Source organism: Onychostoma macrolepis, chromosome 22, assembly GCF_012432095.1.
Source record: "Onychostoma macrolepis isolate SWU-2019 chromosome 22, ASM1243209v1, whole genome shotgun sequence".
Classification (NCBI taxonomy): Eukaryota; Metazoa; Chordata; class Actinopteri; order Cypriniformes; family Cyprinidae; genus Onychostoma; species Onychostoma macrolepis.
The window spans coordinates 29,717,888-29,742,946 of NC_081176.1; the positions used below are offsets into that span (position 1 = coordinate 29,717,888).

The 25,059-nt window shown below is 36.5% G+C and overlaps 1 protein-coding gene and 1 long non-coding RNA gene across 5 annotated transcripts; one reads left to right on the forward strand and one right to left on the reverse strand.

The window, feature by feature from the left end:
* Positions 1-2: 2 nt before the first annotated feature.
* On the forward strand, positions 3-668 carry LOC131530488 (uncharacterized). Its single transcript, XR_009268405.1, has 3 exons — positions 3-308; positions 419-450; positions 553-668. It is a non-coding gene; the product is annotated as an uncharacterized LOC131530488 (long non-coding RNA).
* A 5,324-nt stretch (positions 669-5,992) lies between these two features.
* Positions 5,993-25,059, reverse strand: LOC131530482 (trypsin-2-like). Of its 4 annotated transcripts, XM_058760769.1 has the most exons (9): positions 24,661-25,059; positions 24,400-24,524; positions 23,625-23,775; positions 22,382-22,632; positions 21,890-22,026; positions 21,647-21,751; positions 16,896-17,035; positions 15,731-15,783; positions 15,335-15,635 (listed from the first exon to the last, which is right to left on the reverse strand). In XM_058760769.1, the coding sequence occupies exons 2-7, from the start codon at positions 24,449-24,451 to the stop codon at positions 16,904-16,906; spliced, it is 828 nt and encodes a 275-aa protein (XP_058616752.1). In that variant the 5' UTR covers positions 24,452-24,524; positions 24,661-25,059; the 3' UTR covers positions 15,335-15,635; positions 15,731-15,783; positions 16,896-16,903. The 4 variants fall into 4 exon arrangements, with proteins under 4 accessions (XP_058616755.1, XP_058616752.1, XP_058616754.1 ...); XM_058760772.1 differs by lacking the exons at positions 15,335-15,635; positions 15,731-15,783; positions 16,896-17,035 and adding exons at positions 5,993-6,558; positions 7,616-7,711; positions 9,484-9,514 and having other exon boundaries at positions 24,400-25,059; XM_058760771.1 differs by having other exon boundaries at positions 16,896-17,032; positions 24,400-25,059.

The window sequence follows — 25,059 nt, forward strand, 5'->3', positions numbered from 1 at the left end:
ATTCAATTCCCCAAACTCCACTCACCTCATTATTGTTTGATTTGCCCCAGCTGTGTTCCTGATTGCTGTCCCTACTTAAGCTCCCTGTGTTTTCTGTTCTGGGCTCGTTTGTCTCACTTTTGCCAGGTATGCCTGTGATTTATGTCTGCCCTGTGCCTCGTGTATGTCTTGTTTTCAGTGCTTGTGTTTTCTCTGGCTTTTTCCCCTTCGGGGTGGTTTCAGTTGTGTTTTTGTTTATTTTGTAAATTGTTAATAAAGAAGATTCCTTTTGCCAGCATTTGAGTCTTCGTCTCTCCCATCCCGTGACAGTAAGAAAGGAGACACTCTTCTAAACTATTTTTAGTATTTAATGTTGATTTTGATGGTCTGTTTCCACTAGCTGATGACGCTGTATCCCTTTTTCATTGTTTTTGTACAGTTTTTAGATGAAGACTGCTCTCAGAGCTTGCCGTGAGTGTTCGCAGGAAAACATGAACAAATACAGTATAAGAGAATTAAATGAAACTCCTTCTACATGAGAGTGTTTAAACTAAAACTGTGATGTACTTTTAGAGCATCTTTCTGGTCTGTCTACGAAGCGGCCGCAAGACACAAGGCCTCAACATGAAAAGCGAGTCTCTGTTACAACTATTACTTATAAAATGACGCATGGATGATGTGATGGATGCACTATTTACTTTGTACTCGTCTCTAAACAACACTTCAATAAATAAACCACGTTGATAAGTAGTTAATTTAAGCGAGAGGTGGGATGATTTTGACCATTTTAGGTCTGATCCAGGAAACTGCAGTACAACTGCAACTGAGTGTTGTCATGTTTGTCTTAATAACCTGTTCTTCTTTAAGAAAACATTCGGAGCAATTTTTAACATCTCTTAATTTTTCATAATTGTAAATGTTTGTTTAGCTTAAATGTTAGTTTTAGTCGGTTACATAGGTGTCAGGCATGAAGCTTATATTACACATATTATTTATTTTTAAATAATTAAGATAGAGTTAAAGGTCTCGGTTAGTTGGATGCCTGTAAGCTGTGAAAACTTGACAGTAAAAGTGTCAGGGACGAGAGTGTTACTCAAACAGTCCGCCTTGTTATCTTTTAATAATTCTATTTTATTGCGTGTTACTAAAACAAATTCTGTAACACTGATCATAAACATGTTGAAATTAATATAAACGTGCAAATCTTTATATCTAAATGTAACTAAAATATGTTGTTTGCAACCACTTACCTTAAAAAATTTTTATATTTTTTTCCAGTGTATTAACCTTTTACTAAGGATTATTTCATGATGCTATTTTTTAAGATAACTTACGAAAGATTTGTAAATCGTTAGTATATTACTTAATAATCATTTGTGAACGTATAGTCATGTTTTGTAAATGATTAGTTAATCATCATCTAATCACTTGTAAATTATTTATAACTTAATCTACAAAACATAGATAAAAAAAATTAACATCACTTCATCATTTGAATGCATAATCATGTTTTGTAAAGGATTATTTCATCATTAACTTATCACTTGTAAATGACTTGTACATGAATTAACAAAACATAATATTAAATTGTTAGCATATCACTTATTAATTGCTTATGAATGTTTTGTAAATGATTAGTTCATCATTAGCTAATCACTTAAATGCCTTACAACTGAACATTATTATAAAGTGTTACCCAATATTTTGATGGCTCTTTATTGTAATGGTGGTATTAGCTGTGTTTATAATGATGTATTTACGTGACAGTAAAGTGAACAACTGCTGCTCCTCCCTCAATGGTTAGTGTGGTGGAGGTGAAGGAGAACAAACCAAACCTCAACTATGAGCTCACATCTTTCCAAAAGAAAAAATATTATTTCCAGAAAATTATTTTTAGGGTGGCATGAGGATTGTGAGGGGTAGCAACACCAAAGCAAACAAACATTCAATCACCTACTTAGGGTGAATCCCATTTCTCTGTCTTACCCCTTCCCCTTAGTTTTGCGCGTTCACGTGAGAGTAAGGGCTATCCCAATTCTCGTTTTGATCGAGGGGTAGGGCTAAGGGGAAGTGGTAGATACCCCTTAAAACCAAGCATTTTCGTGAGCTTACTTGAAACCAAGGGTACCCAGAACACACTGCGCAACCGGAAACAATGGCGGCCAGATCATCAAGTATTCAAGTATTTTCGGCTTAAATAATTTATTAAAAAATTACGACAGTCTTGTTTTGTGCTCTAGACAGTCCTGTACATATATATTTGCAACCATGTTCTTAATTGAAACGTTTTTAAAAAATCACTAGTTTGCGACGCTAACGTTACATTGCTGATTTGCACAACAGTCCCGCAGAATAGCCTTGAATGGACTCCATGCATGTCTACAGTTTTAACAAGTTTGTAAAATGATCCAAAGTTTGTGATCAACACTTGTCGGCTCTGGTGACGTAGCAGCCAGCTAGCGACGGTGTATGATGACGTAACCGTAACCAAGTGGTGTCTCATTTCATAGGGGTATGTTTTTACCCCTAGCGCTTACCACTCGGTTTCGAGGGACAAGGGCTAGGGGTAAGATGAAGGGGTAGGGGAAAGGGAAGGGGTAAAACAGAGAAATGGGATTCACCCTTAATCTATACTAATTTATGACATCTAAACTAGCAATCATCAGGGTCCAAGCACCAATAGCCTGTGTGTGCATGATTAGCAATCTAACTGAAATTAATTTCATAACGCGTTTTTTACAGGAAAGTTCAACTTGAATCTTCACTGAGAGTTATGGTTTGATGAAATGGGTTACATCAAAAAACAGTTGACAAAAATTAAAAGCAACTGACATCAAATACATTTGGAATACATCAAAGTAAAGCATTCTGGAATATTGAATGTTTCTTGGATTATACTTTTGAGGTCCTGGAGAGTACTGCGATGCCTGAGGGCAGAACAAATTTGCGAACATCATTCTCTCCAAAAACTAATCGCAGCTTTGCTGGGGTGCACATCTGCAACAGATACAAACTAGTTATTTTATTTAAAATTTTGAGTAACCTTTACTTTAAATATTATTTTAACATTATTTGATGTTGTTTATGTATTTAAATGGTGTTCAATAAAATAACACTGACATACATTTTACTTGAATACTTTTATTTTTATGAGATTCCTTAAAGATGGGAACATGAAATAAAAAAATAGTAAAACTGCATCTGTTTGATGGTTCTGGTAAATGGTGCACTATAGTGCATTTTACTCCAGTAAACTTTTTTAGAACAACCACATAGTGCATTAAAATGCATAAACATTTAAACATATAAAACCTTTATATAAACATATAAAACATAAACATTTTACAACAACCTCAGTTGTAGATATCAAATACAAAAGTGCAAATAATGTCAAACTAGTAGCTGCCTTTCATTAGCTAACTTTAATTTCAATAAGATTAAACTAAGGAACAAAAACATCAAATAAAATAATAATAAAACTCTGCATCTATGGTCTCCAGCAGAATAGCATTACTTAAAATGCATAAGAATGGTTATGTTAAACAGTACTGTAGTTGAAGTTGTAGTTGTTTTCTGAACAACATTTCTTGCAAAAAACAAAAACAGTAAAACAGTATAAGTACTAGTGTAAATAAGTGCAAGTAGTGCTCAACTAGCAGATTACATTAGAAGCTTTCTATGCAAAGATTTAACCTTTGGAGAAAATTTTAAAGCATCTACACTCAAAAAAATGATTCGGTCTAAATTGACATTTTATGTAATTCAATTGCATTACAATTTTCCATCCATTTAGATTACATAGTTTTAACATAAACAAATCAATAAACTTAATATGATTCATATCCATCAGTCATAAGTGAATGAAACAGGTAAGATTTATGTAATAATTCACAGTAAAGTCTCCACACTGCTCAGTGTTAATGTGTTTCCACACTACAGAGTGTTCAAGTAGAATTGAAGCAGTGCTGGAGTTAAGAAGATAAGTATGTGATGATTGATCATTAATGATGAACACCTGCTGTTATCAAGAAGAATCACCGAAGGAAAGAGAAACACGAGAACTACAACTGACTTCAGCCACAGCCGAAGATGAAATCAACTGAAATAAAAGAAGACATTAAATCTCTCAAGATCTGATTAAACAGCTTCACAAACAGCATCAGACTGACCAGATTGACTTTATTTCTGTCAGACTTCTAGAGAAGCTCTTATTGAGAATTAACAGAGGTTTAGATGCTTTATTGTTTTGAAATCACCATCAAAGAGACCAGTGTTTCCTTTTGTTGGGTTCTGGGCTCGACCCTTGACATGTTGGTGTTAATATTACACCGATTGCTTTAACTGTGTGTTTATATAAAATGCACTTAGCTTAGCCAGCATGAGTTTCTCATTTCAAAAGATAGTCCTCATTTCATGTCCAACATCTGATTGTATGGATGTAGTACTGCTTTAGATTTGTTTACATAGCTTCAGATCTCGTAGTCTTGTAAAATAAGATAATTTAAATAATTTACAAATCACTTTGTGCACAAAAAGTTTTCATCTGTAGCAATCCAAAGACCACAGACATCAAGAATCAGCGTATGAATCTCAACAATGGTGACAGTCAACAAAATGCTTCATGTTGCAATGCATGCTGGGTACCAGCATAGTACAAGACTCTCCCATGTATCCCAGCATGCATTGCAGCATGAATAAACAACGCAGCTGAATTGTCTGATTATTTTCTTTTATTCTTACTATTTTATTTTACGTATGCTGTTATAGTTGTGACTTTTAGTAGCTTGTTTTGTGATGTTCAGAGTTTCATCTGAATATTTTCTTGACTGTCACCATTGTTGAGATTCATACACTGATTCTTGATGTCTGTGGTCTTTGTATTGCTACAGATGAAAACTTTATGTGCACAAAGTGATTTGTAAATTATTCAAATTTTCTGATATTTACAATACTGCAAGATATGAAGCTACGAAAAAAACTAAAACAGTATAATGTCTATATAATCAGAAATTGGACTTGAAATGAGATCAGTGGATCATCTACTCACAACTCTTTTTCACTTGGCTTCGCTGGCTAAGCTGAGCGTGTTTTAAATTATCACGTAACCGTAACCAAGTGGTGTCTCATTTCATAGGGTATGTTTTACCCCTAGCGCTTACCACTCGGTTTCGAGGGACAAGGGCTAGGGGTAAGATGAAGGGTAGGGGAAAGGGAAGGGGTAAAACAGAGAAATGGGATTCACCCTTAATCTATACTAATTTATGACATCTAAACTAGCAATCATCAGGGTCCAAGCACCAATAGCCTGTGTGTGCATGATTAGCAATCTAACTGAAATTAATTTCATAACGCGTTTTTTACAGGAAAGTTCAACTTGAATCTTCACTGAGAGTTATGGTTTGATGAAATGGGTTACATCAAAAAACAGTTGACAAAAATTAAAAGCAACTGACATCAAATACATTTGGAATACATCAAAGTAAAGCATTCTGGAATATTGAATGTTTCTTGGATTATACTTTTGAGGTCCTGGAGAGTACTGCGATGCCTGAGGGCAGAACAAATTTGCGAACATCATTCTCTCCAAAAACTAATCGCAGCTTTGCTGGGGTGCACATCTGCAACAGATACAAACTAGTTATTTTATTTAAAATTTTGAGTAACCTTTACTTTAAATATTATTTTAACATTATTTGATGTTGTTTATGTATTTAAATGGTGTTCAATAAAATAACACTGACATACATTTTACTTGAATACTTTTATTTTTATGAGATTCCTTAAAGATGGGAACATGAAATAAAAAAATAGTAAAACTGCATCTGTTTGATGGTTCTGGTAAATGGTGCACTATAGTGCATTTTACTCCAGTAAACTTTTTTAGAACAACCACATAGTGCATTAAAATGCATAAACATTTAAACATAAAACCTTTATATAAACATATAAAACATAAACATTTTACAACAACCTCAGTTGTAGATATCAAATACAAAAGTGCAAATAATGTCAAACTAGTAGCTGCCTTTCATTAGCTAACTTTAATTTCAATAAGATTAAACTAAGGGAACAAAAACATCAAATAAAATAATAATAAAACTCTGCATCTATGGTCTCCAGCAGAATAGCATTACTTAAAATGCATAAGAATGGTTATGTTAAACAGTACTGTAGTTGAAGTTGAACATTTCTTGCAAAAAACAAAAACAGTAAAACAGTATAAGTACTAGTGTAAATAAGTGCAAGTAGTGCCCAACTAGCAGATTACATTAGAAGCTTTCTATGCAAAGATTTAACCTTTGGAGAAAATTTTAAAGCATAGCCCAAGAAAGATTTTCTGAAACACTTCGAAAGTGTTTCTCAGCTTTGGGGATAGCTTAAGTTTAGGGAGTAAACGCAGCCCATGAGTGAAAGACATGCATTTGTGAGATTTTTACATCCCAGCAGCACCTCAGTTCCCTCGATGACAATGATGACATCAGATATACTGGCATCTTCCTCTTCTACAGATCTGCTCAGTACGATGATTTTCATGACATGACTGGAGAAGGTATCCTTAATCATGTCTCTGCTGATATCCTGTGAAATACACAAATCAGTGCAAAGTGGTTAAAATACTGTACAGTATCAATTTTTCAATTTTCCTCAATGGGTTCCTGTTCTGAGACAAACTGTCCACTAGTCTTCAGTATCTTTAGCATTTTCTGCATATTTAAACCCAATATGCAGTTTCTTCAGCAGTAACTGTATGATGTTAAGTTATACTTTTACATTGAACACAATAAGATGAGACTCATACACAATTATTACAGTAGATAGAAACATTTAGTGATGCTAAAAGATAACACCGTACATTTAGAGTCAGGAGGGTGTAAACCTCTGGAAATTATAATTGGTGTAAATTGTTATGTCTTTTGGGAAACATTTGAATGGTTTCTAAAGACAATATATATGAAAGATAAGAAATATAAAGAAATATAAACAAAATAGCAATTTACACTGGCAATCCTGTCCAAAAGTTTACATACACCTGACATTTAAATGTATGGTGCTGCCTTCTTGACCATCACTGGGTGTTCTTTAAGTTTTGTAACAATGGTTTATAAGCCTTTCAATTTTCCTCATTACGAAAACTTGGATCTCAGCATCATCGTCAGTGCTTGACAGGGTTCAAATATGCAGAAAATTCTGCAAAAACAAAGATTGTGGAAGATTTCCTTGTAGACGGTTTAATGGCTCAGGAATAAAAAGAACATCTACCACATAACACAAATACAGTATATCAGTCAAACCACTACTGTCTACATCCAAAATCAAGGAAAAATAGAAATGGATGTAGCTGTGTATGTAGCTAGCTAACTGCTAGCTGCTACACTAATTATTGTATATCCATGCCTGGATCCCGCCTCCCAGTAAGACGTTAGATGACCCAAGACTTGTGCAATGATGACGCCAGGCCATGCAAGGACTTCAAACAAAGTCAGCACTAGACTATTAATTGATTATTACTTTTTCTTTGATTTGTTTCAATTTATTGATCATTCAACATTGTGTTTTTTTGTAAAGCTGCCTTGTAACATTGTACACTGTAAAAAGCACTATACAAATAAATTTTAATTTAATTGAACTGTACTACCTGGTGGTCTTCAATGAGCTCTTCAGCTGATTCTCCCAGGAAAGACAGGAGGCAGCGAATCACAACGTCTCGCCTATTTTCAAGCCTATCTTCTTGCTGTTAAAAACAGAAGTAAAATGCAGTGAACATTAAATGTGTATACATCTATATATAACAACATATTTACAGAGTCAGGAAGCAGCATATCATCACATGAGTATTTGTATACATTTTTTACATTTTACCTGGCTGAGTGAATCCAGCAAATGTCTAATTCTACGGTGGCCGGGAAGTGCAAAACAACATTGCAAAGTGTGAAACACTTTTACGAAGCTCGAGACAAATTTACATTTTGGAAAACATTTTTACCTATCATAAAACACTTTTACCAAGGACGAAACTAATTTACATTTTAGAAAACAAATTAACAAGACGCAAAACACTTTTACCAGTCCCGAAACAAATTTACAATGACAGATTCTTCACGGAAAGGGAATGTACCACACACCGGAAGTGACGCGGTGAAAGGTGTTGTTGTTGGTGAGCGCGGTAAATTCGTGTTGTGGTTGTGGAGTAAATGCCGTAAATAAAGTTTATGGTGACCGAACATGGACTGCGGCCGAGGGATGTTTTGCCCGAAGCTAGTGTTGATCGTGCATATGCTGGAAAGTTTCCTAACGCCCAATAGACGGCCGTGACTTTGTGGATCTTGCGGGAAGTTCCCAAGGGGTTGCACACTTCGAAGTCATCGATATACAGAATAAGACTTAATCTGTCCTCATCATTTTTACAGAAGTGAGATCTGTCTTGGAAGGACTGGTATTGTGATGCACATCCAGATTTTCTTTGAGTGACCAAGTCTTTTTCCTCTACATTCTTCAAGATTTGCAATAACGATTGAAGTACTGGAACATACTGGAATGTTCTGTTGTCTTTATTGTGTAGTATGTATTCTACTGGTTCAACGACTGAAACATGTGCTTTCATGAATTGTGACCTCTTAAATGATGTTGAAAAAGGGCCATCTTTCCCTAGAGCTGAACTTAAAGGGTGTGATTCACAAAGATTTTTCACCAAATCTGAGATAACAGCTGAATGTACTTCACAGTTATGTTTCTTCAAAGTGGACTCAACAACATCTTTCAAAACTGGAGCAGATGCAGAGGAAGATAGGAACTGAAGGTCATCTACAATTTGATCAATACACTTGCCTGACACATTGAAATTACTTTGCAACTTTAGAAGAAGTTGTCCAAACTTCTTTACAACTTCAGGCAGGTTCTCTCCTGCATCAACCAAAGTTTCATCAAGTTCTGTGTCATGATCAGAGACCTCTAGATCATTTTGAAAAGCAGCAGGATTTGGGTATTTTATCAAGACTTCAGTTTTAAAATCTTCAATGGAGTGTGTATTGTGTTTCCTGTGTTTATGAGTCGCAAAGGTTGAATAAATGTTTGTACTGAAGCTGCAGTTTTTGAACACACGTCACTACCTCGTACCTCCTCATATGGCTTCTAAGGTGCTCAAAATATTGCTTCTCCGAAGAGAATGGAGTTGAACTGCATATTAGACAACTAAATGACAGCACCTCGCTTGGTTTGTCTGATTCCGTGTGGTTTCGGGATAAGTGTATCTGAAGGGCATTAAATGTTTTAAATGAACAAGGACCATCCGCATAAAGACATGGTATTGATGATTGACGGCCTGCATTTCCATGTTTGAGCCTTAAATGTTTTAATAGCTGTAGTCTTCGGTTTGACTGAAAGCTGCATTTTTTACATAACCACCTCATGCTCTGGCACCTACAGTAAACAAACGATGTGCATGTGAATGCATACTTATTGCTATCTATCTGTGAGGTGTGCTGTAATAAAGTATTGCCAACTTACCTTGCATTAGCTTGAATAGTGAGTGCAATATCTGTAAAAGAATGTAAGAAACGTTCATGTCAGAATTAATTTAACAATTGTAAATAAATTTACTGATCTTACTGACATGAAATACGCTTACAACTAAATTTACCTTTACAATTCATTGACTGTGGTTATGCAGTCATGTAAATTAAAAATGTATGATTTGTAGGTGTCATTCATGGCATGTATTTTGAATCATTTAACATAATATTTTAAACTACACTTTTTTAAGTTTTTTTAGATTATCTAACACTCATATGGAAACAAATTAGAATCTCTAATTAGAAAAATTAGAAACTGCTTGTAGATATCAACCACGTGTAAAGTGGATGTTGGTCAGTAAAAGAACATCATGAAATAAAATACAGGCTTTACAACTTAAATAAGGTTGATTGTTAAGTAATTAAGATTTATTTAAACAAGCATTTAGACTTGTGTAATTGCAAAAGTGTGCAGTACAGTCACCTTATCGATTTCTATATATAGCTACCATACCCGATAGTATAGGTAAACAATATAAATAAAGTTCAAGGTAATATTTGCCTTGTACACGTGCATTTTAAAAACTAACGTTAATCCTGTGTGATTAATAAGCGAAAAACAGGGTGATTATTACATTTCGGCAGCTCGAACTTTTCTGGGACAGAATGCTCGAACACGACAGGGCAAAGCCTCGAGCAAAGTTTGCACGGATGTTAAAACTCATTTTTTACAATAATCGTCTGACAAGATTAACGTTATATATAAAACTTAAGACAATTGCTTTCGACAGAGATGCCGTTTGCTAATAACGGATGGTGGTGCGAATCGCAAACTCTGTCAACTATATTAATAGCTTCATTTAGTAATGATTTAACTCTGTTATCCATGTGTTTAACAAAACAAAACTAAGATTACGTTTTAACGTTATCCATAAATCTGTTAACATTGTTAACATGAACACTGTTAGCATCCGTAACTCGATAAAAAAGAAACGGCACAAACCACTGGGACTGCAGATAGCTTAATAACACTTTTATGCAAACATACCTCAATTAATTAATAAGCATATTAATAACTTACCGTGGTAAAATTCACTGTGATTCAAATGAAGTCTCCCTTCCTTTCCTCTGTGCGCGCCACAATTATCATGCATGCGCATCAATTATCTTGCTGTATTGAGTACATTTTACTTGAGTTGTTCATTTTTTGGTGTGATTTGATTAGATGGCGAACACTAAGTAAATATTACATAGGAGATTGTATTTAAATTTACATATGTATTTTAGAACAATAAATGACCACGAAACTGCAAGTAATGTACTGAATTAAACATGCCATTTTTAAGTAAAAAGACAAAATAGTATTTGTTTGTAAAACATACTTAAATAATGTTTCCATTATTTACAAGATCAAAAATCTTTTTTTTTTTTACAGTGTATTGAGTACATATACAGTAAATGAACATACTTTCCAGAAGGCCAAAAATTCACTAAAAATGTTTTTTTTTTTTTTTTTTTTTTCATTGGTCTTATGAAGTATTCTAATTTGTTGAGATAGTGAATTGGTGGGTTTTTGTTAAATGTGAGCCTAAATCATCACAATTAAAAGAACCAAAGACTTAAAGTACTTCAGTCTGTGTGCATTGAATTTATTTAATACACGAGTTTCACAATTTGAGTTGAATTACTGAAATAAATGAATTTTTCCACGACATTTTAATTCATTGAGATGCACCTGTATATTAAATTGTGTGGCCTTATTTGCAGTATGAAGCTGGGATCAGTTTTGGTATGTGTTTATAGTCTCAGTAATCCAGGAGTTGAACAGACAGACCTAGTGGAGAATGAGAGAGATTATAATGAGTATTAGAGTTTGGATATAATATGACATAGTGCTGGGCGGTATGACCAAAAATGTATATCACGGTATTTTTCAAAATTATACCGGTTTCACGGTATATGACGGTATTTATTTTTTTCATGCATGATCGGGTGTTAACCACATTTTCTACTGATTGAGAGAGGAAAAACTGCAGTAGATTGACTTAGAATGCCCTATTTTACTGTCATGATGAGCGAATATTGTAGAAAAATTCCACACTAAATAGTGACTATAAACACGACCCATTAATACATGTTAACCAGGAGTCATTCTCATTTATAATCGCGACATCGTCTGATTAAAATCAACATGCATCTAACGTTATACTAAAGAGCGGCTATATGCGGTGGTTTTGGCTATATTACTTTTTTGTCTCATGCAGCGCACTGCCTGCGTCTGAGTAAAATAAAATAAAAAAGTGCATAATATTAACAGACGAACTATGCTCATATTTATAATTCCAAACAGTCGCGGTATGGCCAAATGAATGCAGTGCTTCTCTGCCGCTCGCTGCACAGAACAGACGCAGAGAGACGCGACGCTGCGCAGGGAGTCAGATCTCGCGCTCGCGGGGCAGCACTGGCGACATCTTCCAACTGAACCATAGCTAAGGTTTATCCAAAACATTCGCTAGGTTTGTCAGTTTGTATATTCTATGGAAAAAAAGCCGCTAAAAGGGTCTGAAAGTTGCTAAATATAGTGCTAAAGTCACGCTCGTGTGTGTGAGACGCGGGAGCTGATGGCGGCGCGCGGTGGATATTGTGGATGAGTTCTTCTGTGTCATCATCACGTTCTACTAGTTCTACAGCTTCAGAACACGCTTAGTAACACATACAGCTGTGTTCTTGCCACAATACAATAGTGAAAAGAGACCCCTCTCAAACAGTGTGTTGCGTTCCGAACGTTATTTAAATAACACCGGTATTGCGGTATTTTAAAAATTCATATCATATTCATATCATAAGAAAAATAAACACCGGTATCCGGTATGAACCGGTATACCGCCCAGCACTAATATGACATATATTTATGACATATAGTTTGGATAGAATTATGACATATATTGCAGCTTTCAAAACATCACATGCCTTTTAATTGGATTTTTGAGAGTTCAAGACAGATACACTACCCTGACATTTTAACCGAAGAAATATCAAAAAGATTTCAGAATTTTTAAACTTTTCCATTATAAAAGGGTGTATTCAATATATTTTGGGTGTATTCAATATATCAACATAGTTTTGTTATTTTTATATCCACACTGTAAACCCCGATAAGTTAAGATAACTCAAAAAATTTGATGAAACTTATTGTCTTAAAACTTTTAAGTTTATAAACTTAAATTTTTTAAGTTTATTACACTCACGTACATATAACCTATGAACTCAAAATTACTTATTTGAATAAATGTTTTTCTGTTTATTTTAAACTCAAATTTGATTGATCAGAAATTAAAATACTAATATATATATATATATATATATATATATTTTTTTTTTTTAAATACACAATACTTCATTTTTGTAACAAACAATTATTTTCATTAATTAAAATAAATTTAAAAAGCCTTTAAAAAAAATTACCTCAACATTAATATTAGCAAAATTTGATTTCTTAAACACTTGGAGAGAAGACAATTTTCAAACTACATATGCAAAAATATATTTTATTTTGCAGAACAAATAACCATTCAAACCTGATGCATTAACATCCATGCATAACTGACATTAACTATTTGAGAATAAAACAATATATAAAAAGTAGACGATACCATATAAAAGTTAGCACATTTCAAAAAGTAATTTCAGAAGTGTTTACACTGTTGTCTTTTAAAAGAAATCAGAGTCATTGCACAAAGGGCACAGTTTTCTGAGCTCTGCATTACAACCTGAGCTCTGTAGAATGTAACTAGTATGTGCTAGTGGCTTTCAGTAATGCAATCCCATTAAATACCAAGTGAACAAAATCTGTGTTCTGGAAAGTTGTAACATTTAAGAAGTATTACAACAGACTATGACAATATTAGTCACAACAAATGAAATCAAAGTCAATAAATATTTATCAATAATAAATCTCTTTTGCATCCAGAGATGCAGAATATCTCTGAAGTAAACAAACAATTTTTAGACAGCAATCTGGGTGCTAGTGTTTTCCAGGAATGCAATCCCAATGAATAATGAAATGAACGTAAAAATCTGTACGTCACTGACAATTTTCAAACCTTCAGCTCAGTGTTTAAATTGTGTAACGACATTAGTCAAAAAAATGGAAAAGAACAGAAAATACATTGTACTGAGCACATACATCCATTCCTCCTACTCCTTAATCAGGAGATCATTTTTTAGACTCAGCAACCTGGGTGCAAGTGGCTTTGAGTCTACCAAGCCTAGTAGGACTTTTTGGATGAAGTTGAAGGTGTGGGTCAGCTCTTTTGGATAGTCGAGATGTAATGCATATATCAAACCAAACATCAAAAGAAAAGCATCAGCCAACCTGCAAATGTCCCTCAGAACAATGTCACCTTCCAGCGCAATGGCAAACCCAGCAGGGTCAAACTGAACAGTGGAACTTGAGTCGCCATTCACCATGCTGACAAGAGCTACGGCTGAATCTGCAATGTCTGGCTCATCCACCTCTTCAGTCTGAAAAGCATGAGAGCTTCATGAGCATAAGCAGATAAATTATATTAAAATTAAAATTAAAATGTATAAAACCTACATTCCACATCTTGAAAAACAAAGAGTCATCTTCACGCAAGTACACAGGGAGGCCTCGAAGTGCAGCTGTACGTCTGTTGTTAATATCGTTTGGCTCCTGAAAAAAGACAGAACTGTGTTAGTGGTGCAAGAGAAAAGGGAAACAAATAGAGATAAAGGAACGATGACAGAGGGAAAGACATTTAAAACGAGATAATTCAAACCCAGGTTTAAACTATTCACAGATAGCAGTGTCTGCTCATGAAGTAAAACTTATGCACATTAAACAATTAACTTTATACTATAAATGTAATTAACATAAAATTTACCAGACGATCATAGGCACTAAAGATTCTTCTCAGTGCTTCTGCTGCCTTGCCAGTGCGGGCCTTCTGCCTGTAAACAGCCAACAATTGAAGGGTATGTTTGTCCAGCTCTGCATAGAACTTGTTCTTCAAACTGATATTAGTAATTCTGTGGAATTCTGCAGCAATCTGAAAGAAAGCATACAAACACATAACATTAATGTTTAACAAGAAAACAACAGTAACACACACACCAAAAAAAAAAGAATATGGAATGGAAAAAAAATAACTGAGAAAATTACCTGAGATTCCAAACGAAGAGCAGGCCACTTTTCCAAAAATGACTTCACTGGTTGTGATGGGTTATCAACCACTATCTGTTTATGACGCAGAGCAAAGGTACTTTGCATGAGTCTCTCTATCAGCCCATGGTTTCTTTCGGTCTTAGACACTTCCTCAATTATTTGCAATCTTTGTTTTTCCAAGCTTTCAGCATTCTCTCCTTTTGGAAAATTGGGTAGGTAGTTTACCTCAGCTCGACGAGCTTTTTTGATGTTTGAGTGAGGACACTCACTCTCTTGGTTACTTTGGCTTCTCTTTCCTGAGTTCACAGCCACCTCTTCACAACCAGATCTGCTGAGTTTTAAGCGATAGTTGCCCATCTTAAACTTTAAACTTGTCTTCCAGCCATACCAACCACATTGACTTCCTGGTTCTCTGAGGCAGGGGTGCTGAGAAACAAGAGCATCAGCAGCTTTAGCTACTTCTTTGTCGCTGGGGTAAGCCTTAAAGCTGTGCATTGCCTTGGCCATATTTTCGAGAATGTCATGTTTTTGGCCTTTTGTTAATTTCAAGAACTTTCCACTGTTTTCATAGATTGCATTTCCAGCTTCTAGCCTGTACTCGACATCATATGAAAATCGAGGAACTGGGAACACGTCAGGCCAACTTTGCGGCGTTCCGGGTTATAAGGAAGTATTTCGGTGTCTGAAGTTGCAGTTGAGCTGGCTTCAGTCTCAGATCTGTGTACTTTCAATACAGCTTTCTCCGGCAGTTCTGAAATGTCTGTTAGAAAGCAGAGTTCCCCCCCAAAGTCTGGGTCTTCATATTGGAGGCTGAAATCAAAATCAAGACGAGGTCTGAATTTCTCTTTAATCACTGTAATCAACTCTTCTACTGTACTTGGGCGTGTAGAAAGGGTCATCTTGTGGGCAATGTCAGGAGCAATGTAAACTCTCAGTACAAGTTTCTGGGATTCCGCCATCTAGGAGAACAAAACAAGGTAAAGGACAAGTTAAACAAATAGTTTCAAACAAGATGTGCTGGACATCGATTTCCAGATCATGTAAAAATCTTTACCTTATTGTAATGGTAGAAATCGCTTTGGTGTCAACAGCAACTGGCCTTTTATGCTGTAGGCAGAAAGGGGGTATGTGTCACTCAAATCTGTTATTGTTTTAACAGACAAGTCACCCAAACACAAATTAAAGGCTCTTAGATGTTCAATATAATGGGACTTGTGCTCCCTGCACAGGAAGGCCACATGACCATTCACAAGGAGGATTGACTCAATTTTACAAAACTGAGGTAACCCTGCTTCAAATCCAGAAGGAACAAATTCCCCAGTAGAAATATTCATCCCATCAATGGTGATTGTAGATGCACAGTATATAGTGTTACTGTCAGTCTTCTGTTTAATATACTGTATTGCCACTTCAGGTAGTGTTGAAACTAAAACAGATGTCACTGTTGATGCCTGCAAATGTGGTTTGAAGAACCCTGGCGCACTTAGATGGTAAGCCATCATATGCTGGTGTCTGCTTGCCAGCGTCTTCAGCACATTTTTAAAGTTCTGTGTATCGTGCACAACCCGTTTGAAGAAGCGATGCTTGCCTTCAAAACGTATGGTCCATAAATGTACAAGAGGTCCAAAACATCTGATCAACTCAGGGTAATGTTCGATATAGTGATGCTTCGGCCGAAGCTTAAAAGCTGGAAATACTTCAAGAAGACCTTGCCTGTGGTCCCTAATTTTACTCTGTAGATACTGAATCATCTCTTCAGTAAATGTTGGAGACAGCACTAACTCCACAATGTCTTTCAATTCCAATAGCACTGCCCATGCACCATCTCCCTCTGGTACTACATTGCCAACCATAAATGGAAGCAGCCGAAGCAATGCAGCATTTTCATGCCCATTACCACCTATTGTCATTTTTGTGGTATAAGTTTTGGAAATTGGTTTTGGTTTATTAACCTTATCTGTATGTTGATATGGGAACGATTCAATTTTCCTGTTCAAATAATCAAGTGTGAAGTGTTTCAGACGAATCATTTCCTGAATGCATAAAGCCAATTCTACTGGCACAATACCCTCAAGGAGGTCATGAAGAATATCGGGGGGGAAACCAGTGATGGGATGAAAATATTGCAGCTTTTGTTTCAAAACACAGTCTGCTTTCACACCACAGATACTTTCCCCAGTTCTACTTGAGACATTCTGGACATGCAGATCATGACTTACCTTAGTTCTCAGACTGAATTCACCCTCAGCAACTTCCTGCGATTTAAACTGGTCTTGAGTTGCCAGACAGAATCTGCACACATACTCAGAACGAAATGACTGTACAAAGCCTGCCAATCCGTGAGCTGCAAGATTATCTGCTGCAACAAAAGAACAGTGCCTTTAACAGATTGACCAAGAGACTCAATGAACACACCATCTTGTTCTAGTGTACATATGTCTTGCATTAAAGGGCCAAGCACACTTTCATAGCCACATGTCTGGACATCAGGAACTTTACACAGCACTGCCAGCTGTATTACATGCAAAGCTGAACGGTATTTGCTAGGTAGATCAGCCAGTACCCAGTATACCGAACAGATTTTGTGTATTTTCCTTGAAGTACCTAATGGATTTGCAACTTCTATCTCATCGATGTAAAACAGCAATGGCAATTTAAACTCCTCAGATGCGGACAACAGCTTATTTTCGAAAATACAAACCATCTCGATGATTTGTGTATTGACTGGATTGTGAAGAATGTGATTCTTGAATTCTGACAAGTACATCAGTATGTTTAAACAACAACTGAATCATTGGAAGTATAGGGACGTAAACAGCTGTGCGCCCAGGTGCTACAACATACTGATACGGCATAACCACTGGGTAGTTACTTTCAATAAAGGTTTTTCGTCGCTTCTTTGAGGATAACTCTGCTCCTTTAGCAGTTGCACTGACAAAAACATTATTGTCCATAACAACGCTAACAATTTCATCAAGAGCAGCTACACTCACAGTATTGCAATGTCTCTGTAATACATCATTAACTGCTTCTCTCAGCAGAGGTCTCGACAAAGAAAACAGCTGACACAAATGTTCTACAATTTCCTGCGCAGCTGTATCTGAAATATGAAGTATAGCCTGCATCTTCAAAAACAGAGAGGCTAAATTGCGTTGTAGCTGCGCTTTTAATTGGCCTGTGTCACACTGTATATCATCAACAACATCCAATATGTCTGTACTCTCAGATTGAGCAGGATCCTCATACTGAGGCTCCACAACTGCAGAACCGCCATCATCTGCAGCAACTACATCCTCAAAAAGATCCAAACAATCTAAATTAACATCTACTCCATGGGCCCTGTTTTTGTGGGAATTAAAAGTGGTGTAGACATTTGTGGTATACCTACAATTCTTATACGGACATGTTACCATTTCATGACTTCTCAAATGTCCTCTTAAATGACCAAATAGATTTTTCTCTGAAAAAGGTAGCTTGAAGCCACATAAAGGACATGTGTACACCAATTGGATTTCCTCACATGACTGTATCTTATCCTTCTCATTATGAAATCGTGACACATGAATTTTTTGCGCATTAAATGAAACAAATGTGCAAATGCATGAGTCGAGAGACATGGTAAAGGGCTAACCTTTGAAAAATGGCTATGATGCAAACCATAATGCCTAAGTAACCCTGCTCGGTAGGTGAGGAGGAATCGCATAACCTGCACTTCCAATCCATCACTCAAATCCAAATCATGAAAAAGACCACACATTGAAAATGAGAACACACTGAGCTATGCCAACTTCTGAAATCAGTTGGAGTTAAAGTTAGTCTTACAAATGTATCTCCAGCCCCAAATTCCAAAATGTAAGTTTTGCACATTTGCTCTGGTGTCAAACTTTAAACTGTGTAGAAAAAGACAACAAAAACATTAATAGTGAGGCAGAGACACGTCAAAGACATAGCGTTACAACAATTTCAGAATAGGGAACATTTGACTTCAATTACAGCTAATTTAATTCTACACATCTGCTAGGATTTAATTCGTGCATATATCAATACTGTCCCTATATTGTTTAAATTTAGTTAATCACACTACAAATAACATTGCAGTGTAAAGCGTATCTGATCGTTTTATTAGGTCTATTAGCTACATATGCAACAAGTAACTCGTTTCAGTTTGATGAATATACCATCACATTATGATGCACAGTACTTGAAATATTTTCTAAAATGATTTTATAAAGTACTTACCAGATAATAGCTGATAAAAAACCTGCAGCAACCACAGAAGCAATGAAGATGATGAAAGATTCCACAGAACCACACTGAAGCGACGAATCCTGCGTGACTTGGCGGGTTTTCTGGTTTTCACGTTAACTGGTGACTTTTTGCGTGTAACAGCAGTGTCCAATCGGCCGCAGATTCGTGAATTTTGCAAACTTGTGTTTAAAAAAAAAAGTAAAAGATATTAAAATGCTCGTTCAAGCGGATAAAGTCGCTCAGATAACTCGCAACAGTGGTTTTTAACAGCCATTTTGTAGGACGAGTTCGGATGGCAAAACAACAAGTATTTTAAAACTTTGTTAAATGCACTTTTGTGTTTACAATGAAATCACTTATCTTTGTTTTTACACCGAGAACATCACGTAGTAAGAACGATTATATTATTATCGACATTATTACTATGGACATAACCAATCTGAGGTCTATTGTTCACAGTTGGAGATAAACGCAAAACTCACCAGTTGACGCAGGCTTCGAAGTTCAAATCCGAGCGCTCATTTTCAGATGAAAAATTAACAACAGAGTAAAACGAATTTACAAGTCATTTGTGTAAAACATTAAATAAACTGACATGGCATGATAGTCTACCTGTTGACTCGTTCTGTTTTGGAGAGATTTAACCTAGTATGTTTTAAAATAGGCAAATAAAGTGCACGGAGTAGAAACTCTTCTTTGTTTAATTGGAATATTGGAACGCAATAAAGCTCATTATCGCCACCAACAGGCGAAGATGAGGCTATAAGATTAAGTCTGTTTTACTTATTTTATTTGAGTTTTTGGTAGTTAAAACGGCCAAAACGTTGAACACACCTAAAAGTTTAAAGTTGAATTAACTTTTTTGCAGTTTTGAGTGCAGTTTACTTATTTTTAATAAGTAGGTTATACTGTTCGGGAATACAGTGCAGACCAAATGCAACATTTTAATAAGATCGACGAGAAAAGTTGATAACAAACTTGAGGTTGAAGTTTTTTGAAGGTTTGAAGTCAGACAGACCTAGAAAAACTCAGACTATGTTAAGCTGGCCACATACTAGACGATTTTCAAATCTTAACCGATATTAAAACCATGGGAGACCACAGACATCAAGACAGTTTCAACCGATTTTTAGCCTTATAATCCTCTGAACGAGCACACTAGACAATTTGACCAGACCGCGAGACCACACACTTGAAGATTGCAGGAACGAATTCACAGTCACACGAGATCTCACGGAGACTCGCGAGATCAAACGTGACTAGAGAAGAAAAACAAATAGAGGACAATCAATGATGTCAGCTGGCTCTCCTGGCGCACGTTCAGTTTCACAGTGAAAAACAGAGCATAAAAAAGAATATGGGTGATGTATTCTGCTTTTGTGGCATGTTTGTGGCTGCCAAGTTTCAGCTATAGCAGCACGCAACATCTGGTAGGTGACGCTTGCTCGCTCTCATTGGCTATCATGGGTATCACGTCAGAGGCAGCCCGATCAAGAGTCCTAAATATCAAACATGCACATTTTTGACATTACAGACATTAGTTGTGTGGTGACTGCATCCATTTCAGATGTATATTAATGTACATATTGATGTAGTTTTTCCCAAAGACTTCCCAAAGACCGAAAAGTATTTATAGTGAACCAGATTGATTGATCAGAGACAGGAGTGGCGATCTTGTTATTAATCTACAACAGGGGGGTAGGCAATGTCGGTCTTGGAGTGCCACTGTCCTGCAGAGTTTAACTCCAACCCTAAAAATGAAAACCTCACCTGCCTGTTTCCCTAGTAATTCTGAAGACTTTTATTAGCTTGTTCAGGTGTGTTTAATTAGGGTTAGAGCTAAACTCTGCAGGACAGTGGCACTCCAAGACCGACATTGCCTACCCCCCTGTTGTAGATTAATAGTGTGAGCCTCACGGCTTCCTGGGGGCTAAGTGAGGGCTGTCCGTGCAGGGCCACCACTAAGGGGCCAACATGTTACCAATGAAAAAAGTCTCAGTGGTCTTGTGCTGGCAGCCTGCTGGGGGCCCTTAGGCTAGCCCTAAGTGGGCCTGTAAAGGGCCAGCACAGGCTTGTTTGAAGGGACATGTTGCTAGCATGTTTCAACAAGTTGCTAGTATGTTTCAACATTTTGCTTGCATGTTGCTATCGTGATTTAACATATTACTAAAATGTTTTAGCACATTGTTAGCATGTTTTAACAAGTTGCTACAATTAACACACTGTTAGCATATTCTGGCATTTTGATAACTTGTTTTAACATGATGCAAGCATGATTTAGTACAGGGATAGGCAACGTTGGTCCTGGAGTGCCGATGTCCTGCAGAGTTTAGCTCCATCCCTGAATAAAAAAAAACTCACCTGCCTGTAGCCCTAGTAATTCTGAAGACCTTGATTAGCTTATTCAGGTGTGTTTGATTAGGGTTGGAGCTAAACTCTACAGGACAGCAGCATTCCAGGACTGATCTTGCCTACCCCTGATTTCGTACATTGCTAACATGTTTTGCTAGCAAGATTTAGCATATTGCTCTGATGAATTCACAGAAGAAGAAGAAAAAGATGAAGAAGATTTTTTAACATGCTGTTAGCATGTCCTAGGCCTAGGCTATTTTCTATGCATTACTAGTGATAGATAGATAGATAGATAGATAGATAGATAGATAGATAGATAGATAGATAGATAGATAGAAAAAGCTTTTAAACTGTACAGTTGTTATCGTACCTTGGTAAAGATACCAGGCTGATTTTCCGCAGCACAACGGTGGCCGCCCGCTGACACAATTCCTTGAATGTCACCATCACATAACATAGGGCCACCTGAGTCACCCTGAGCAGGATGAGAATGAGGATAAATAAAAAGATATTTTATAAAACAGCAACCATGTTTGGAGACCAATAACTAATGCAATGTCTGTCTTTGATTTAATGCATTGAAAGGTGTAGTACTGTGTCTATCATCTGTTACCTGGCAAACGCCCTTTCCTCCCTCCAGACATCCAGCACAGAACATGGAGGCAGTGATTAGGCCAGGGTAGGACTTATTACAGTCACGATCGGAGATGATGGAAAGATTCAGACACTGCAGCTTATCAGAATCAACCGCTATAAAGAAATTCATGAATTTGACAATTTTTTCATTTTCAGCAGACCGTACAAATTAGTCACCATTTAATCATGAGAGTGTGTTGCATTTTCAGTAAATAATGACATTTTAGTCTGTTCTTAAATTCAAAAGTGTCATAATTAAGAAAAAAGGCCCATTAAAATAGTCTTATTTTATTATTTCTCAGAAAACATACTTTAACAAAACTACTTCACGGATATTTGAAAAACGTTTGTCAAGTGTTTGTCAAACTCCAAACCATGTGGTGCAACCACCACCAAGCACTATAATAACCAGAAAACTATAAAGCATCTGTCTGAGCCGTAAATATGAAGATACTCTGGATGAACTCACCATCGTTCATGGTGACTCCCCAGCCGGAGACTCTGCACATGGTGTCTGGAGGAGCACAGCTTCTGGGCAGGTCCACAGGCTTCACAAACTCATTGAGAGTCGCAGGTTTGCTCAACTTGATCAGCATGATATCATTGTCAAGGGTGGCATAGTTAAACTGCGGGTGACGGATGGCACGCTCAGACAGGATGGACTGCTCGCTTCTCTCATCCACGGCAACGTTGTGTTTACCCAGACGGACCTCTATGCGGCTAACAGAGATATTATGTTAACAAAAATAAGTTCATTATTTACTCACAAACCTGAATGTTATTTTCCCTCATGTGAGGAACTTACCTGCACTACTAGTGCCACCAAAAATGACCATTTCATTATACTTTCCTACAATCCCCCGTATTGCATGAGTCAGACAAAAAGATGCCACTACCCCAGAAACAACTCCTGACCATAAATTTATGTGGGGCGGTGTCTGAGTCATATTGTAGGCTATATGACTAACCTATGATTAACTGCTAGTGGCCATAGTTTTACTATCAAATGACTGAACACATGCAGAGGTCTAATGTCCTTGTGTCCTTCAGCCTGAGGGTGGATCTCTAATATTGATTGGCAGACTCTACATCCACAGGTGGTTAGCCTAGAATGCACACCTTAATGTTTATTGTGTTTGAATATTGATTAATGCTGCCTTAATTTGCTATCGGAATTATCGTAAAGACAAGTTTCCTAATTGGAAATTAGATGTAAACGCCTCTCAAGTCGTATTTACTACTGGGAAATGGAAATAATTTTGATACCAGAGTTTCCAAGTTGGGCGGGCCATAAACTTTAATCATGGTGGAGGGGACAACCATTGCTGCTGTCAGTGCTATTCTTTAGTGACAAGACAAAGTGATATAGTTGTGGAAAAAAACTAATAAAGTAGTGTATTTATATAAATATATATGAACAATTATTTGAAGCATATTGTATATTTTATTAACAGTGAATACACTGTAAAACTTAAATTTACCGATTCAGTTTATAAAGAGTTCTAGCATTTAAGTGGATACAAGTTTTGCCCATTCAGACAAGCTGTGGCTGCCTCACCCCCAACACATGGAATCAGTTAACTCATCATTGCTGAGTCAAGCAGCTGAAATAGACAGATGTGCTATAGCTAGTGGTGCAGAAATTACGCATTCCAGCTTTAACAGTTGGGCCTAATTAAACTGTTTTACTATTAGACATGGAGGTTACTTACGTGTCGTAGCAGTGGGCGGCTGACAAGATCCAGTTCTGATTGATCAGAAATCCACCGCATTGGTGAAAACTCGCTTTCAGAAACGCCATCCAGGGCTGGGAATGAGGCTCGCATTCATATCCTCCAACAATCTTGACATGGTTTTCAGCAACTGCACACAGTACATAGACAGTCTGTTGTCATGATCTGACATTGTTAATTATAGCATAGTACATATAGTTAGACATTTAATGAGTATGCATTGTTTAAACTTGGAAGCAGCGGTTCTCAATTTTTTCTCAATGTAAAACCAAATATTACATCAATTGCAATGGACCTTATACTGTTCATCATACAAAACAAAACAAAAATGTGCTTAAAGTCAAATGCAATTTATACTTTTATGCTAATTTTTCTCCAGACAGGAAATTATATCATAGAGAGGACCTCTGCAGCTTAGAAATAAATATGGTAACACTTTATTTTACGGTGTCCTTGTTACACGTTGCATGTACTTACTATTATAATAACAATTAATTATGCATAATTGCATGCAAGTAACCCTAAATCAAACCCTAATCCTGACCTTACCTATATAGTAAGTACATGTAGTTAAATGATATAACTCAATACTTGAATATATAATTACACTGTAGCAAGAACACCTTAAAATATAGTGTAACCGTAACTATTTGTGAATTAAAAATGCATGCTATAAATATTTGTTATGTTGGGAATCAATATAATAAAGAAGCAGAAAAACAAGCAGTATTGAACCACACTTTGTTTACTTAACTTCTCCTCCTTCTTACTCTTTCCCCCTCGAACAAGTACCTCAACAGTGCCATCTAGGGGAGGCCTTCAAAGTAGCACAATTATTCAGACACAACATCTTCCCCTTTTCAGAAAGAATGTAGCAGGCTTTAAACAACAGAAACATGTATAAGCCTATAATAAACAGGTACTGGGAATCACAATTAAATGAAGAAAATATTTTTAACTTTCTATCTTCTTGACTCAATTATTTTAACAGTTCAATCACTCTTCATTTCCTTACTCATGTAAAACATAGTCCTTAGTCCAGATAGGTTTCTGCCTTATTCTAGTACACCTGAATGGCACACTCGGAGGGTTAACCATTTGTGATGCAGATTGTTGCTTTTTGTAAGTGTCGGCACCACTCGTTTCTGGCACTCCAGCAAGACGTGAAGCATTCCATATTTTACCATCATCCAAGAGATAGGAATCCTCACCTCTCTTCTGCACAACAGATCTTGGTTGTGTGAACTTTTGGTCACCTTTCTTTACTTTCCGGGGTTTCTTAATCCGCACCAGGTCTCCAGGTTGGAGTCTAGAGGACTTTGCATTTCTCCTGGCATCAGTGTACTGTTTGACTTTGTCTTGTTTCCTTTTCACACGTTGTCGTAGTATGTTTTTGTCTGTGTATTTTACCGGA